The 13759-nt window shown below is 49.3% G+C and overlaps 1 protein-coding gene and 1 pseudogene across 6 annotated transcripts in view; one reads left to right on the forward strand and one right to left on the reverse strand.

The window, feature by feature from the left end:
- Positions 1 to 13759, reverse strand: part of Rap1gap2 (RAP1 GTPase activating protein 2) — a 236800-nt gene that overhangs the window by 106747 nt on the left and 116294 nt on the right. For all 6 annotated transcript variants that reach the window (XM_047543935.1, XM_047543930.1, XM_047543933.1 and 3 more), the window contains one exon: positions 1460 to 1544. In XM_047543935.1, the coding sequence (XP_047399891.1) occupies positions 1460 to 1544 (85 nt within the window). The remainder of the gene's footprint in view (positions 1 to 1459; positions 1545 to 13759) is intronic.
- LOC124979575 (alpha-enolase-like) lies at positions 6588 to 7890 on the forward strand (annotated as a pseudogene).

The raw sequence follows: 13759 nt of genomic DNA on the forward strand, positions 1-13759 counted from the left end.
AAATATTGGGTGTTGAATGAATTAAACAAGGGTGTGAGTAAAGGCTGCCAAGAGTACTCAGGGACTCCTCCCGGGCTTTCCAAGCTCTCCCTACAAACTCACCATCCATAAGCAAAGACAAGCTTCCCACGCCCAGCTCTGCAAACCAAGGGGCTAAAGCTCAGAATGGTGACATGTTCCTCGGCTTTAGCTGGTACAAGCAATCCCCCCACCCCCAGCAGCTGGGTCAGATACCAGCCCTGGAACTAGGGTGGTAGAAATAGTCTGGCTTTCAGTGGCCCCTGATATTTCACCAGGAGGAGACTAGAGCTGTCCTCTGTCACCCCTCGGCCCTGTCCCATCCCCTAAGCCACCCCCCAACACCTAACCCAACTAGGGCAGGCTCTGCTGCCATTGCATACATTCCCCCTCAGTGTATACCATGTAGCTCTGTACAAGGCAGGCATCCAATATGTGATGATAACAGGAAGATAGACAGTTTTTATCTGCTTCCTTTTGGGGTGCCACATTGTGAAAGATTAAGTCAGGGGAGATGGGGAGCAATACAGAGCAGTAGGGAAAAGATGCCTAATTATTTCCCTGTGAGTCACCTCAGAGCAGAGGCCTGGGATAGAGATATAGGCTGGCCTAGGTGTCCCTTCAGATGACTCAGGAGCCAGGTGACTTCTTCAGAGCTAGTCCTCACCCAAAGAAGTGTGAAGGCAGGAAGGAGGAGAGGGAGGGGGGAGGATGCACAGCAGCCCTGGCAGGCGCAATGGAGACATCCAAGTGCAGGCCCACGGAGCCATCCTGGGGGTTAGTGAAAGGTAAAAGGGGAAGAATATGGCGGCGGGAGGGTGGTTCAGGGAGATACTGTCCTCTTTCCAGGAAGAGGATAACCCTAGGCCTGAGGTCCTGGGATGTGATCTCCCAGGAAAGAGGCTTCTGAATAAAGTGCTGACACAAAAAGAGCTACTGCCTCCCTCCCAGCCTCAGGGCAACTCTCACACAAGAATTGGGGTGATAGGGCCATCCCAAGGAGACCAGTGAGAAGCAGGTAGGCCAGCATGCAAATGCCACTCAAGCACTAGAACGTCCATCCCCAGCCCCAAATAGTCCTGGGCAGCTACCCCTAAAGACACCCAGCTATATTCTGTCTCTTCTACTTCCTGCAGCCTGGGCCCCTTGTTCCCAAACCCTATGACTCCACAAGGTCTATCACTAATTACCAAGTGTCCTGCCAACCCCATTTCAGTCCCAGTCTATTTCCTCACTGCCCCTTGATGCAGACACCCCTGAGTCTCAGTCACACTTTCCTCCTGTTCTGGAAAGCTTAATTGGATGCTGGCTCAGGAAGCAACAGGCCCTCCGTGGCCCCCAGTGGGACAGGAGCAGCTGGCCTGGAGCCAAAGACACAGCCGGGCCTCAAGACTTTCCCCCAAATGCCCTCCATCCCTGTTCCCGATCTGGAGCTTCTTACCTTCATGGTGGGGGGTGCAGTGAGAGGAGGGGACAGCGGCCGGTCTGGGAGGGTGACATCTGAGCTGTTGGCCAGCTCCTGCTTCCTGTGAAGAGACCAAAAAACAGAAGTGGTGAGCAAGGCCCTGCCCATGCCTTCCCTTTCTGCTCTAAGATGGGTAGGCTTGGGACACAGCCTGACGGACAAGGTAGAAAACCAGAGTTGACTTCCTTCCTTTATTGTGATGTACTAACATCTAAAGATGTCCTACTCCCAGGTGATCCCTGGACCACCAGCAGCCCCAGGGAGCTTCTTAGAAATTTGAGTCCTCAAGTGCAGGTCAGAATCTCCAGGGATGGGGCCCAAGAATTTGTGTTTTAATAAGTTCTCCAGGTGATTCTGATACACCTGAGGTCTCAGACCTACCAGTCTAAAAGACACAGGCTAGAGCTGAGGAGGGAAAAGGGGACAGGGGTCAATGTGTGGGATTCCTTCTCCCTCGGGCCCCTCTATACACACACACACACACACATACACAGGCCCAGGCCAGAGAGTTGACCTTGGGAAGCCAGAGAGCTGCAGGTTAAACTTATTTTAGTCCATGTGGGCTAGGACCAGAGAGAGGCAGCTAAACAGAATTGTGTCACCATGGCAACATGATTGCGACAAGTTCGCGGCTCTCACACACTCCCCACTTCCCATCTGGCCCTTGCCAGTGACCAGGGAAAGCTTGTTGGCTGTCCCATCACCAGGCAGACTGGGGTGGGAGAAGGCTTCGGAGAGAATTACGAAACAGAGCCAGCTGGGCAGAACCTGGGGCGTCCCACAGAGAGAGACTCTAGTGCCCGAGACATGCCTTGGCCAATGCCTGGGAAGGGAAAGGAAGGAAAGCATAACAGTATTGAGATAGAAGACCACAGAGCTGTCAAAGCCCCCAGCTTTACTAGCTTTTGGGATTATTTTGTGGTACTGGGATCAAGCCCAGGGCCTAACACGTGTTAGGCAAGTGCTCTGCCACTGAGTTATATCCCCAGCACATGAAGGAATGCAGCCAAGAGAGTCAGGCCAACACCCAGCTCTCACTAAAATAACCAAAGGGCCCCCAACTGCTACCTGGAGAGAATGCTTCTGTACCTCTCTCCAGCCAGTTTCAACCCAAGCCTGCATGAGAAAAGCACACATTCCCTACTGAGCCAGACCCCCAGCATTCCAGAGGGAAGCCCTGCCTAGTTCTGGGGCTCAGTCACCATCCCCTCTTAGCCTGTGTGATGGGTCCAGTCTAACACCTCCTGAGACACCAGCCTGGGCCACAGGACCATGCTACTCTGGCACAAGAACCCTTGCCTGCCCCTGAAGTCAGACACCCTTCTCTGTCCTCTAGCCAGAGAATGCTTGTGAACATCTGGCTTGGCACAGGATTCACACAACTCCATTAACCTCAACCTTGGACATGCCCCCGCTTTCTGCTCCTCCACCTGCCTTCACCTTTATTTCTTCCTGGACCTTGGCAATGTGACCTATGATGATTGGAGAGGAGGTTCTCATCCCTTCTAATCCAAAACTGTAACTGGTTCAAGAACCAGCAGGGCTGAGACACAGCACATGCACACATGCCCATGCACACACCCATTCACACAAGGCAATGCACCAGCTCCTTCTACCTGGCAGCTAGAGTCACCAGCCTCCCCTTCCATGTTTGACCTCAGACATGAACTTCATGGAGTCCAGCCTTCTGCTCTGCCCTCACCTACCTGTGGACTCAACAGAGCTGGTCCAGCACAGGCTCCACTCTCCTCAGCCCACTCCCAAGCAGCCACTGCTCCTCCTCCATGGGACTGCCCCTGAGAAGCAGGAGCTGGGAAGGGAAGGGAGGAAGGACGATGGGGGATGGAGGGCACCACTCTGAAGTCCCTTAAATGACAGGGTAGCTCCCCTTGGGGCTGGAAGCCTGGCAGGGAAAATTAAGCAAGGAAGGGAGGGAAGGCAAGACCCTCACCCAGGGCTGGGGTTGAACGCTTGCCTAGCACGTGAGGTATTGGGTTCAATCCTCAGCACCACATAAAATTAAATAAACAAAATAAAGGTATTATGTCCATCTACAACTAAAAAATATTTTTTAAAAAAATTTTTTAAATACTTAAAAAAAAAAAAAAAAAAAAAAAGACCCTACCCAGCAGCCATTAGGATGCTCTGGGCTTTGAAGATCTCTGGTTCACTACCCCAGAAATGGTTTGTAGACACCTTGACCAACAGCAGCCCAACACAAATCCTAGAGGAGCGCGATGCTGGCAGGTTTTTAACATCACTGGCCAAGGGTTCTATGTTCACATCCATTAGGCCAGAGCCAACATGATTACTGTCTAAGGTCTGAGTCCCAAGCAAAAGGCCCCTAACACCAACCCTCCCTGGGCTGAGCCCTCTCCCATAAATCAGCCTGTTTCCCTGAATACTGGAAAAACTCGTGGAAGTAGTCTCCAAGTGAGTGTTAAGAACCATCAAGTGGGAATACAGTTTCTGGCCAGAAGGGTTTTCCAGGTGACGCCTGGGAGCAGGAATGAACACCTGTGGCTAACAACTTCCTGCCAGCTCCAGGGCTCTGTCTGGGACACCACAAGGGAGGCCAGGGTGAACAGAAGGCATAGCTGCTGCCCTCCAAAAGATCAGAACTCAGAGTAAGCAAAGACCCTTGGCTGCAAATTAAAATCCACCTTGCCTTGGTATCTGAATGGCTTCCAGTGGCATCTACAGGGTGCTTGGGCCACACTGCACTACTCCCACTCTTGGCTCCAGTGCTCCCCACTATTTTAGAGTTAACCGCTTATTAAGGGTTGGAATGTGTTCCCCTCAAAAATTTGCTGACCTCCTCACCTGTAGTACCTGTGAACAGGGCCTTATTTGGAAATAATGTCTTTGCAGATATGATCAAGATGAGGTCACAAGGGAAGCCTTCAACTCAATATGACCAATGTCCCTATAAGGGAAAGCAACTATGTAAAGATAAGGACGTGTGAAGAGCACCATGTGATGGCGGAGGCAGAAAGTGAAGTGACGGGACTGCATCTTAGGGAAGGCCAAGGATTGGCAGCCACCACCAACCGGAATCTAGAAGCAGCAAGGGAGAGCCAGCACAGTGGCGCACACCTGTAATCCCAGCAGCACAGGAGGCTGAGGCAATAGGATCACCAGTTCAAAGCCAGCCTCTGCAACTTAGCAAAGCCCTAAGCAACTTAGTAAGACCCTTTCTCTAAATAAAATATTTAAAAGGGGCTGGAGATGTAGCTCCACAGTTAAGGACCCCTGTTTCAATCCCTGGTACCATTAAAGAAAAAAAAAAAGAAGCAGCAGCAAGGGAGGATGCTCCCCCAGAGCCGTCAGAGAGAGCATGGTCCTGCCGATATCCAGATCCTCCTGAACTGAGACGATAAATGTCTGTTGCTTTAAGCCACTCAGTTTTGGTGCATGGTAATGGCAGCCCTACAAAAACAACACACAGTCCATGTCCCCAGTTAGTTCTAGCCTTGGTCTTGTGATTGGTACAAAAACAAGAAGGTGAAATCCATTGTTATGGTTTAGATATTAGGTGTCCCCCAAAAGCTCACGTGTGAGACAATGTAAGAACATTTACAGGTGAAACTATTGGGTCATGACAACTTTAACCCAATCAGCGAATTAATCCCCTGATGGGATTACTGAGTGGTAACTGAAGGTGGGCAGGATGTGGCTGGAAGAAGTGGGTCATTGGGGTGCACCTTTGGGATATATATTTTGTATCTGGTGAGTGGAGTCTCTCTGTTTCCTGATCATTATGTGAGCACTTCCCTCTGCCACACTCTTCGGCCCTGATGTCCTGCCTCACCTTGAGACCCAAGGAATGGAGCTATCTATGGACTAAGACCTCTGAAACCATAAGTCCTGAAATAAACTTTTCCTCCCCTAAAATTGTTCTTGTCAGGTCTTTTAGTCACAGCAGTATAAAAGCTGACTAAAACATTCATGCTTCTGCCTCACTTCTCTGCTCTGATCCTCTGTGCTCGACCTTGTCCTGCCCCAGTCCTCATGACAATGACATTGACATGTGAGCCACCCTGCTACCAGGACAGCCAGGCCAGACCCAGTCACCAGCTGGTACAAAGATAAGATAGAGTAAGAGCTGCATGCTTAGTGCAGTTCCAGTCCTTTCTCTCCCACTCAAGCAAACATATTGCACACAAGCAGGGGAAACAATGTGATTATATCAAGGTATAACCTTGAATCTGCTCCCGTTTATTATGAGCAAAAGGTAAATGATTAGCAGAGGGGATAACTTTCTTGTAAGCCACAGTGATCCTGCCATGTGTCATGACCCTGAGATTGAAAACTGCCCATGACCAATCCAGACAGAACTCAAATGTGCTCTAAGGACATGAAGTCCCAGACCCAACCGGGGGACCCAGGGGGACCCAAAGAGGAGAGGAGACTGGAGGAAAAGGAAAATTGTGCACCCAGCTGAAAGAAAGGGTTTATGCGGGTGGCTAAATGGGCAGGTCGGGGTCCTGGAGGCCCTGAGCTCCTTGCTCAGCATCTCTGCCACCCCAGGGTCAGGTGGTCCTGAAGCTTCCCACTCTGGGATTCTTTCCCCAAAGTATGAGAGGTCCTGAGCAGATGGGAGGGCTCGGGGAGATCACAGCAGTCCTGGCCTTTAGCCAAATGCACTCATGAGGAAGGAACCAAAGGGATCTGGCGAAGAAGCTGATTCACCCAGATGAGAACAGGCAGACTCCTGGAGAGGGTCCCTGTGACAGCACCCAGGCCTCCAGGGTCCTCATCCTACCCTTAGATTGCTCTTCCCCAGACCCCTGAGGACACTGCAACAGTTCACAATCTCCCGCAGGTTACTACACTAACAATGGAGAGACTCCTGCATTTGAGTTTGGCTTTCACTGATAGTCTGCTATGTGACCTTGGTTAAGTTACCTCATCTCTCTGTGTCTCAGTTCCTTCACCTGCAGAGATACAGGTAATAACATTCTGAGGAATTAAAAGTAATGGCTGTGAAATAAAACATGAAGTCATAGGAGGTGCCCACACCTCGCTAGCTTAACGCTCTTGGTATCTGCAGCACTCTCCGCTTCCTTCCTGGGCGACAAGACCCTGCCACCAGATATTCACTATGTCTATTTTCAAGATCCATGCCAGGGAGATCTTTGACTCTCATGGGAATCCCACTGTTGAGGTTGATCTCTGCACCTCAAAAGGTCTCTCTAGAGCTGCTGTGCCCAGTGGGGACTCAACTGGTATCTACAAGGTCCTAGAGCTCTGGGACAATGATAATACTCACTACGTGGGGAAGGGTGTCTCAAAAGCTATTGAGCATATCAATAAAACTATTGCACCTGCCCTAGTTAGCAAGAAACTGAATGTTGTGGAGCAGGAGAAGGTTGACAGACTAATGATCAAGATGGATGGAACAGAAAATAAATCTAAGTTTGGTGCAAATGCTATCCTGGGGGTGTCCCTTGCTGTCTGCAAAGCTGACGCTGTAGAGAATGGGTTGCCTCTGTGCCGCCACATCACTGACTTGGCAGGCAACTCTGAAGTCATCCTGCCAGTTCCATCATTCAACGTGATCAACGGCAGTTCTCATGCTGGTAATGAGCTGGCCATGCAGGAGTTCATGATCCTCCCTGTGGGTGCTTCAAGCTTCAAGGAGGCCATGTGCATCAGAGCAGAGGTCTACCAAACCTGAAGAACATCACCAAGGAGAAATATGGAAAAGACGCCACCAATCTAGGTGACAAGGACAGGTTTGCTCTTAACATCCTAGAGAATAAAGAAGCCCTAGAGCTGCTGAAGAATGCCATCAGAAAGGCTGGCTATACCAACAAGGTTGTCACTGGCATGTCCATGGCCGCCTCTGAGTTCTTCAGATCTGGGAAGTACAACCTTGATTTCAAGCCCCCTGATGATTCCAGCAGGTACATCACACCTGACCACCTGGCTGATCTGTACAAGTCCTTCACGAGGGAATACTCAGTGGTGTCTATCAAAGACCCCTCCAATCAGGATGACTGGGAAGCTTGGCAGAAGTTCACAGGTAGCGCAGGCATCCAGGTGGCAGTCGAAAATCTCACTGTGACCAACCCCAAGTGCATTGCCAAGCATATGAATGAGCAGTCCTGCAACTGCCTCCTGCTCAAAGTCAAGCAGACTGACTTGGTGACCGAGACCCTCCAGGTGTACAAGTTGGCCCATCCAATGGCTGGGCCATCATGGTGTCTCATTGCTTTGGGGAGACTGAGGACACCTTCATTGCCAACCTGGTGATGGAACTCTGCACTGGGCAGATCAAGACTTGTGCAACTTGCTGATCTGAGCGCTTGGCCAAGTACAACCAGCTCCTCAGAATTGAAGAGGAGCCGGGTGACAAAGCAAAGTTTGCCTGCAGGAACTTCAGAAATCCCTTGGCCAAGTAAGCTGTGGGTCCTCAGGCGCCAGCTAGTGGTTAGTTCCTTCCCCTGACATTAATGAGCATGGACAGTTCAAGGTCCCTGACCAGAGCTTGCCAAGGCCTTTGGTAGTTAGCTCCCCTCTCCCACCACTGCTTCCTTGGAACTCCTACAGAAGCCACCTGGAGCCCTGTTGGAAACCCTAGCTCTGTAATTATGTGACTGGCCTGAATCGTTGTCCTCAGTTCGCTTCACACCAAGTGTCCAGAGCTATGTTCACCTCCAGTGTAATCTCCAGTGTGGCTACAAAGTCCTCAGTGGTTTCATGTGTAAAATGACCCACAAGAAAAAAAATGAAGTCCTATATACAAATATAGACACTGATGATGACGATGACAATGATGACTATGTGACTCATAAAATGGGGATCTGGTCTCCAAGCGAAGACAGAGAATCAAGGGTTCAGGGCTGTTTAAATGTCTCACAAAACATTTCTGGCATCTTAATAAGCTCCAGTTTTAGCCCTAGGGATCTACTCACAGGATCACAATTATTGGTTAATAATCAACAGCAGGAAAAATCCCCACCTAACAGTAGATGACTCTGGGTCCAGGTGTGAAGTCTCCTGGTGACAGGGAGTTCCTGCAAATCTCAAAACTCCCCTTTTCTGCATCTCCCACCACTACAGCTCCCAATCACCCCTCCACACGCAGCTACTCTTTCCCTGGCCTCCCAAATAGCCAAACTAGAGGAATACAGACAACCAGACACTGGGAAGATCTTCTCAGGAAAACCAAACAAAAAGGAGAAATAGAATGCACAGAAGCCAAAGAGTGGAAACAACCAGAATGTTCATATACCAATGAAGGAATAAACAAACTACAGATGATCCCCACAATGAAATATTATTCAGCCATTAAAAGGAATGAAGTGAACCAGATGCAGTGGCACATGCCTATAATCCCAACAGCTCAAGAGGCTAAAGCAGAAAGATAAGCAAGTTCAAGGCCAGCCTCAGACACTTAGTGAGGCCATAAGCAACTTAGTGAGTCCCTGTCTCTAAATAAAAAATAAAAAGGGCTGGGGGATGTGGCTCAGTGGTTAAGCACCCTTGGGTTCAATCCCCGGTACAAAAAAGAAAAGGAATGAAGTGCTGACATATGCTATACTATGGATGAATCTTGAAAACGTATGGTAAGTGAAAGAAGCCAGTCACAAAGGGTCACATACTGTATGGTTTCATTTCTATGAAAAGTCTGGATTGGGCAAATCCAGAAACAAAATAGATCTGTGGTTGCCAGGGGCTTGAGGGAGGAGGGCCTGGGAAGCAACTCCTAGTAGATACAGAGTTTCCCTGAGGTGATAAAAATGTTCTGGAACCAGACTGTGGTGATGGTTGCACAACTCTGTGAATAACTTGAAACCTACTGAATTATGTACACTTTAAATGGATGAATTTTATGTATATGAATTATATCTCAATTTTGGAAAAAGGAACAAGAAATGGCTGAATGGGCTCCATCTCTGTCATTCCTGCTGCTTAATTTCCTCTCTGGCTGCCTTTTGGTGCCCCCAGGGCCCTGAATGTTGTGCATGTTCCTACTTTGTGGTAATGGTAGTGGAGGGGGCACTGGGGAGACAGGACACAGGAGTGATGGCTCTGGCAGGTGGATGGGGTAGGTCCCAATGCCCCCTTTGATGACCTTCTTGAGAAAAAGCAGGTGTTGCTCACCTGTCGGTACCTGGCAGGATTGACCTGGGTGTCTCCTCCCACCCCAGTGTGGACTCTAAAAGCTCCCCAAAAATTCAAAGCACAATGCTAGATCTTTGGTGATTCAAAACTTCCCAAAATGACAACCCCCACCCCGGATTCCATCCCAGAGTTTATGGGCACAGAGACCAGCAGCCTCTGGGAGAAACCATTAGATGCTGTCCAATAGCCTAATTACATAGACAGGCCTGGAGAGTCACAGGAGTTGCCCAAAATTGTGCCTCCCTCCTCCTTTCCAAGGAGGCCCAGTTTCCAAGTCAGCTCAGGCCAACTGTGCTAGAAGTGAGAGACCATACTCCAGAAGAACTTGTCAGGAAGCCTGACTCCTTTATGCACATTTATAGAGCACTTACTGAGTGTTGGGGCCCTTGTGTGAGGAAAGAGGAGAGAGGAAGATACAGGGGTCTATGGATCTCCATAAGGGGTAGACAGATGGCAGAGGCCTGGGCTGGGGAGCCAGGAGGTATGCCAGGTGGATCAAGGGTACTCTAGTGCAGGCCTCACCCTGAGAAGCAAGATGCAGTGCATGTGGGGACCTAGGGGAGGCCTGGGCGAGGTTCTGCCGCTGCAGCCTCAAAGAACACTCTGGCTTTGAGTGCCTTGGGTACAGATGACCTGCCCTTCCCTGGAGGACACTGAAGCCCTTAACTGGGCCAGAGGTAGGAGAAAGGGCAATAGCCAAGAAAAGCAGATACAACAGGCCCAGCCAGCCTCAGAGAACCAGCCATGGCCTTCAAAGGCCCCTGGAAAGGGACGGCTAAGCTTTGTTCTGCATTATGTCTTGGGCAGTGGACCAACCTACCCATGTGGGCAAGCCATCACTCCCTAGGAAAAAAAGCCTTTGCTGAACAAGCAATTTCTACAGCTGACTAATGCTTTAGGGTTCACACATGAGCAGATGGTGGCTCCAGAGTTTCAGGGTGGGCCCAAGGTCACAGTCAGAAAATGTAAGAAGCAGACCTCACCCTCCAGATCTCTGACTCCAATTCCATTGCTCTTTCCCATCAGCATTAGAAAGCCAGTTCTGTACAACCTGCATGCCACTGCAGGATGTGAAAAGAGGACATGGGTCAGCAACCCTCTTGTGTCCTCTAAGCTCAAGTTCTTGGAGGCCCAAAGTGGGCGGTGTCTCATCATGGGCAGTGACGTCTGTATTATGTACAAGCATCTGAGAATATTTGATCCAAGCAGGAGCAGTGAAATGCACAAACCATCCTGAAGGCATTGCATACCCACATGAAGGGCCTGCTGGGCAGACATTACTGTGTTAAAAGACATAGAATAAAGTGTCATGGGAAGAGAGGCCCAGGCCTCCTTGGGGGATCAGCTAAGGTACCCAGAGGAGATGACAGCTGTCCTGGGACCAGAAGGAAAGGCACTTACTGGGAGAGAAATAGGAAAGAGAGAGGCACAGATCTGAGGCGTGCAGGGGGAAAGAAATGGCACTACAGACAGGGAGCAACACTGACACAGAGGAAGCACATGCCTGGCATGTGGCAGGCTCTTGAGAGGCCCCCTGGCTCAAAGAGTCTGCAAAAACTTCTCATGTCCTAGGTACTGTTCAAAGAGAACCACATATACATCTCACTTACTATTCACCATGATCCTTTAAAAGAAATATTATTAATTCCATTTTATACATGGGGAAAAACTGAAGCTCATCAGTTGCTTAAGCAAGAGGTTAAGTAACTTGCACAAGGACATGTTGCTGGAAAGTAGCAGAGCAGACTTGCACCCAGGCAGTCTGACTCCAGAGTGCATGACCTTAACCATCATGCTACACTGCCCCTGAGAAAGAAAAGGTATCAGCTTGAGAGGGGATTCCACATGGCATCACTTCCCAGAGTGGGACACGTGAATCTCTACTGGCACCCAAAGCAGTTTCGGGTGGTCTGCATTATAATAGCCATTTACTGATCTTTTACAGTGACCTATTTCTGGTAGCCCACCCTGACTTTCCTTTTATGCTAGAGACATAAAGCTGCTTTCTAGAACCAGTTCATTCAAGTGAAATGGAGCCAGTTAAAGGGAGATATTAAATCACTGATACAGGTGATACACAAACATGACAGCAACAGCGAAGGGGGCACTGAGGACCGCTGAACTGGGGAGACAGGCACTGAGTAATCTGAATGCCATCCTGCAGGCCCCTGAGGCAGGGCCTGCCTGATCTGCTGGGCTTTGGTGGACTCTGGGGCAGCAGAGAGGAGACAGGAGCGACTAGGAGATGGGAGCAAGAGGGGGGAACAAAAGGGAAGTGGCTCCCCTGTGCCTATGGCCATAGACATAAAATGAAAGGGTCAGACTCCTGAGACACTTTAAGGGCCAAAATTAAGAGGGCCTGGCCACTGAAGGCAAAGGAGAAGGAGAGCTAAATATGCCAGAAGACTTGGTTTTCAGAAAACTGAATGATAGATGCTCCAACTATGATACAGACAGAGATGGGAGCACTGTGTTTGCAAATGGCAGGTGATAGAGCACTCATTTCAGACACCGGGTGAGTCAGGCCCCCTAGGAGCCCACGTGGGATCAGAAAAGGATGGGCCCTAGCCAGAGAAACAGGAGTAATGAGCACAGAGGTGAAAGTGGAGGCCATGAGAGAAGAGGAGGCTCCTGGAAGAACGCGTAGGTCTATGAAAGCCAGAAGAAACAGGACCGAGGGGCCAGTGCTGAGGAGGGCTGGTGGGCAAGTCCCCTTATACAAGAGGCTTCACTACTAAGTACTAAAGAAATCCCTAAGCTGCCATGTCTGTGCCCTCCAGCCTTCACAGCGCACTGCATCATTTGGAAACTGCCAACTGAGCAGCTTTGCTCACGTGCTCAGCAATTCTGCTTGGCGCTACCTGGCCTCGGTTGAGGGAGCTACATCATGGTCACGGCAAAGGCAGCCAGCTCCCAAGGTCACAGACAGCGTCAGAATCCAACACAAAAGCACAGAGTCACAAAGGTACAGCATATTTGGCACTTTCCCAGCCCGTGACCTTTCTTAACCTGGATGTGGAGGGCGCGTGAGTGCTCATTTTATGATTCACTCAGTTTGGGCGTTATGACATGTATCACAATAAAACATTAATTGTAAGTAGTGGTAAGTATGTTCTTTCACTTCTTTTAGGAAACAGAGACAGTAGGGTTGGGGAATCCTGCTCAGTGGTACAGTGCTCGCCTAGCATGTACAAGGCCTCGGTTGATCCCTAGAACCATAAGAGAAAAGAAAAGAAAAAGAAAAAAAGAAGGAAAGAGAGCTATTCTTAAGGTTGTTGAGATTTCCCACAATGAACATGTCAGACTGACCACATGAATATATTTCACTTCTGAAGTTTCTTAAAATAATTATAGAGGGGGAAAGTATGAATGGACAAATGTAATGGAAGATAAAAACAGCCTACAGGAGGTTATAGGTATTTGGAAAAAGGGCAATAGATAGAGCATGGTAACTGCCCTGGCAGAGGGGTGCAGCTACAGCCTGTGTCCACACAGGAGAATGCAGCTGAAAAGAGGATGCTTCACCCTGGAGAACCCCTGGAAGGCTCAAAGTCCCCCACCTGAGATGCAGGATCAAAGGCTTGGTGGAGGGGGACTAAAAGACCTTGAGATGCTGAGCCTTTGGACCCACATATTACTTCACTACCAGGCAAATGATGCTCCCCAGCCCCTGCCACCATAATAAATCAAACAATCTAGATTCCTCCAATGGAAAGGGAAAGCTTCTACCAACTACTGACCCCTACTCCATCACCCCATTGCCCTGCTTGGAAGCCCACAGGCAGCAAGCCAGCCCACCCACACAGAGTTCCCAATCCACTTCCTAGAGTCTCATTCTTGGGTACAAAGAGAAAACCAAGGTGCAGACATTTGACAACAAAGGCTCCAACATGAGGAAGAGACACCAAAATAAACAAGAGGATCCTGAAGGAAACAGCCAATGCAAGGAATCCATGGAAACTTCAAAACACAGCATAAACTAATATCATCAGAGAGATTAAGCAAGATTTTACATCCATGACACAAGGAGAGAATATTATAAAAATGAAATGGTCAGGATACAAGAAAGAAATGTTAGGAATTGGAAATATGGCTGGAAGATTAAGTTAAGGAAATCTACCAATAAAGAAGGAAGTTTGGGGC

Source organism: Sciurus carolinensis, chromosome 3, assembly GCF_902686445.1.
Source record: "Sciurus carolinensis chromosome 3, mSciCar1.2, whole genome shotgun sequence".
In the NCBI taxonomy this organism is placed as follows: domain Eukaryota; kingdom Metazoa; phylum Chordata; class Mammalia; order Rodentia; family Sciuridae; genus Sciurus; species Sciurus carolinensis.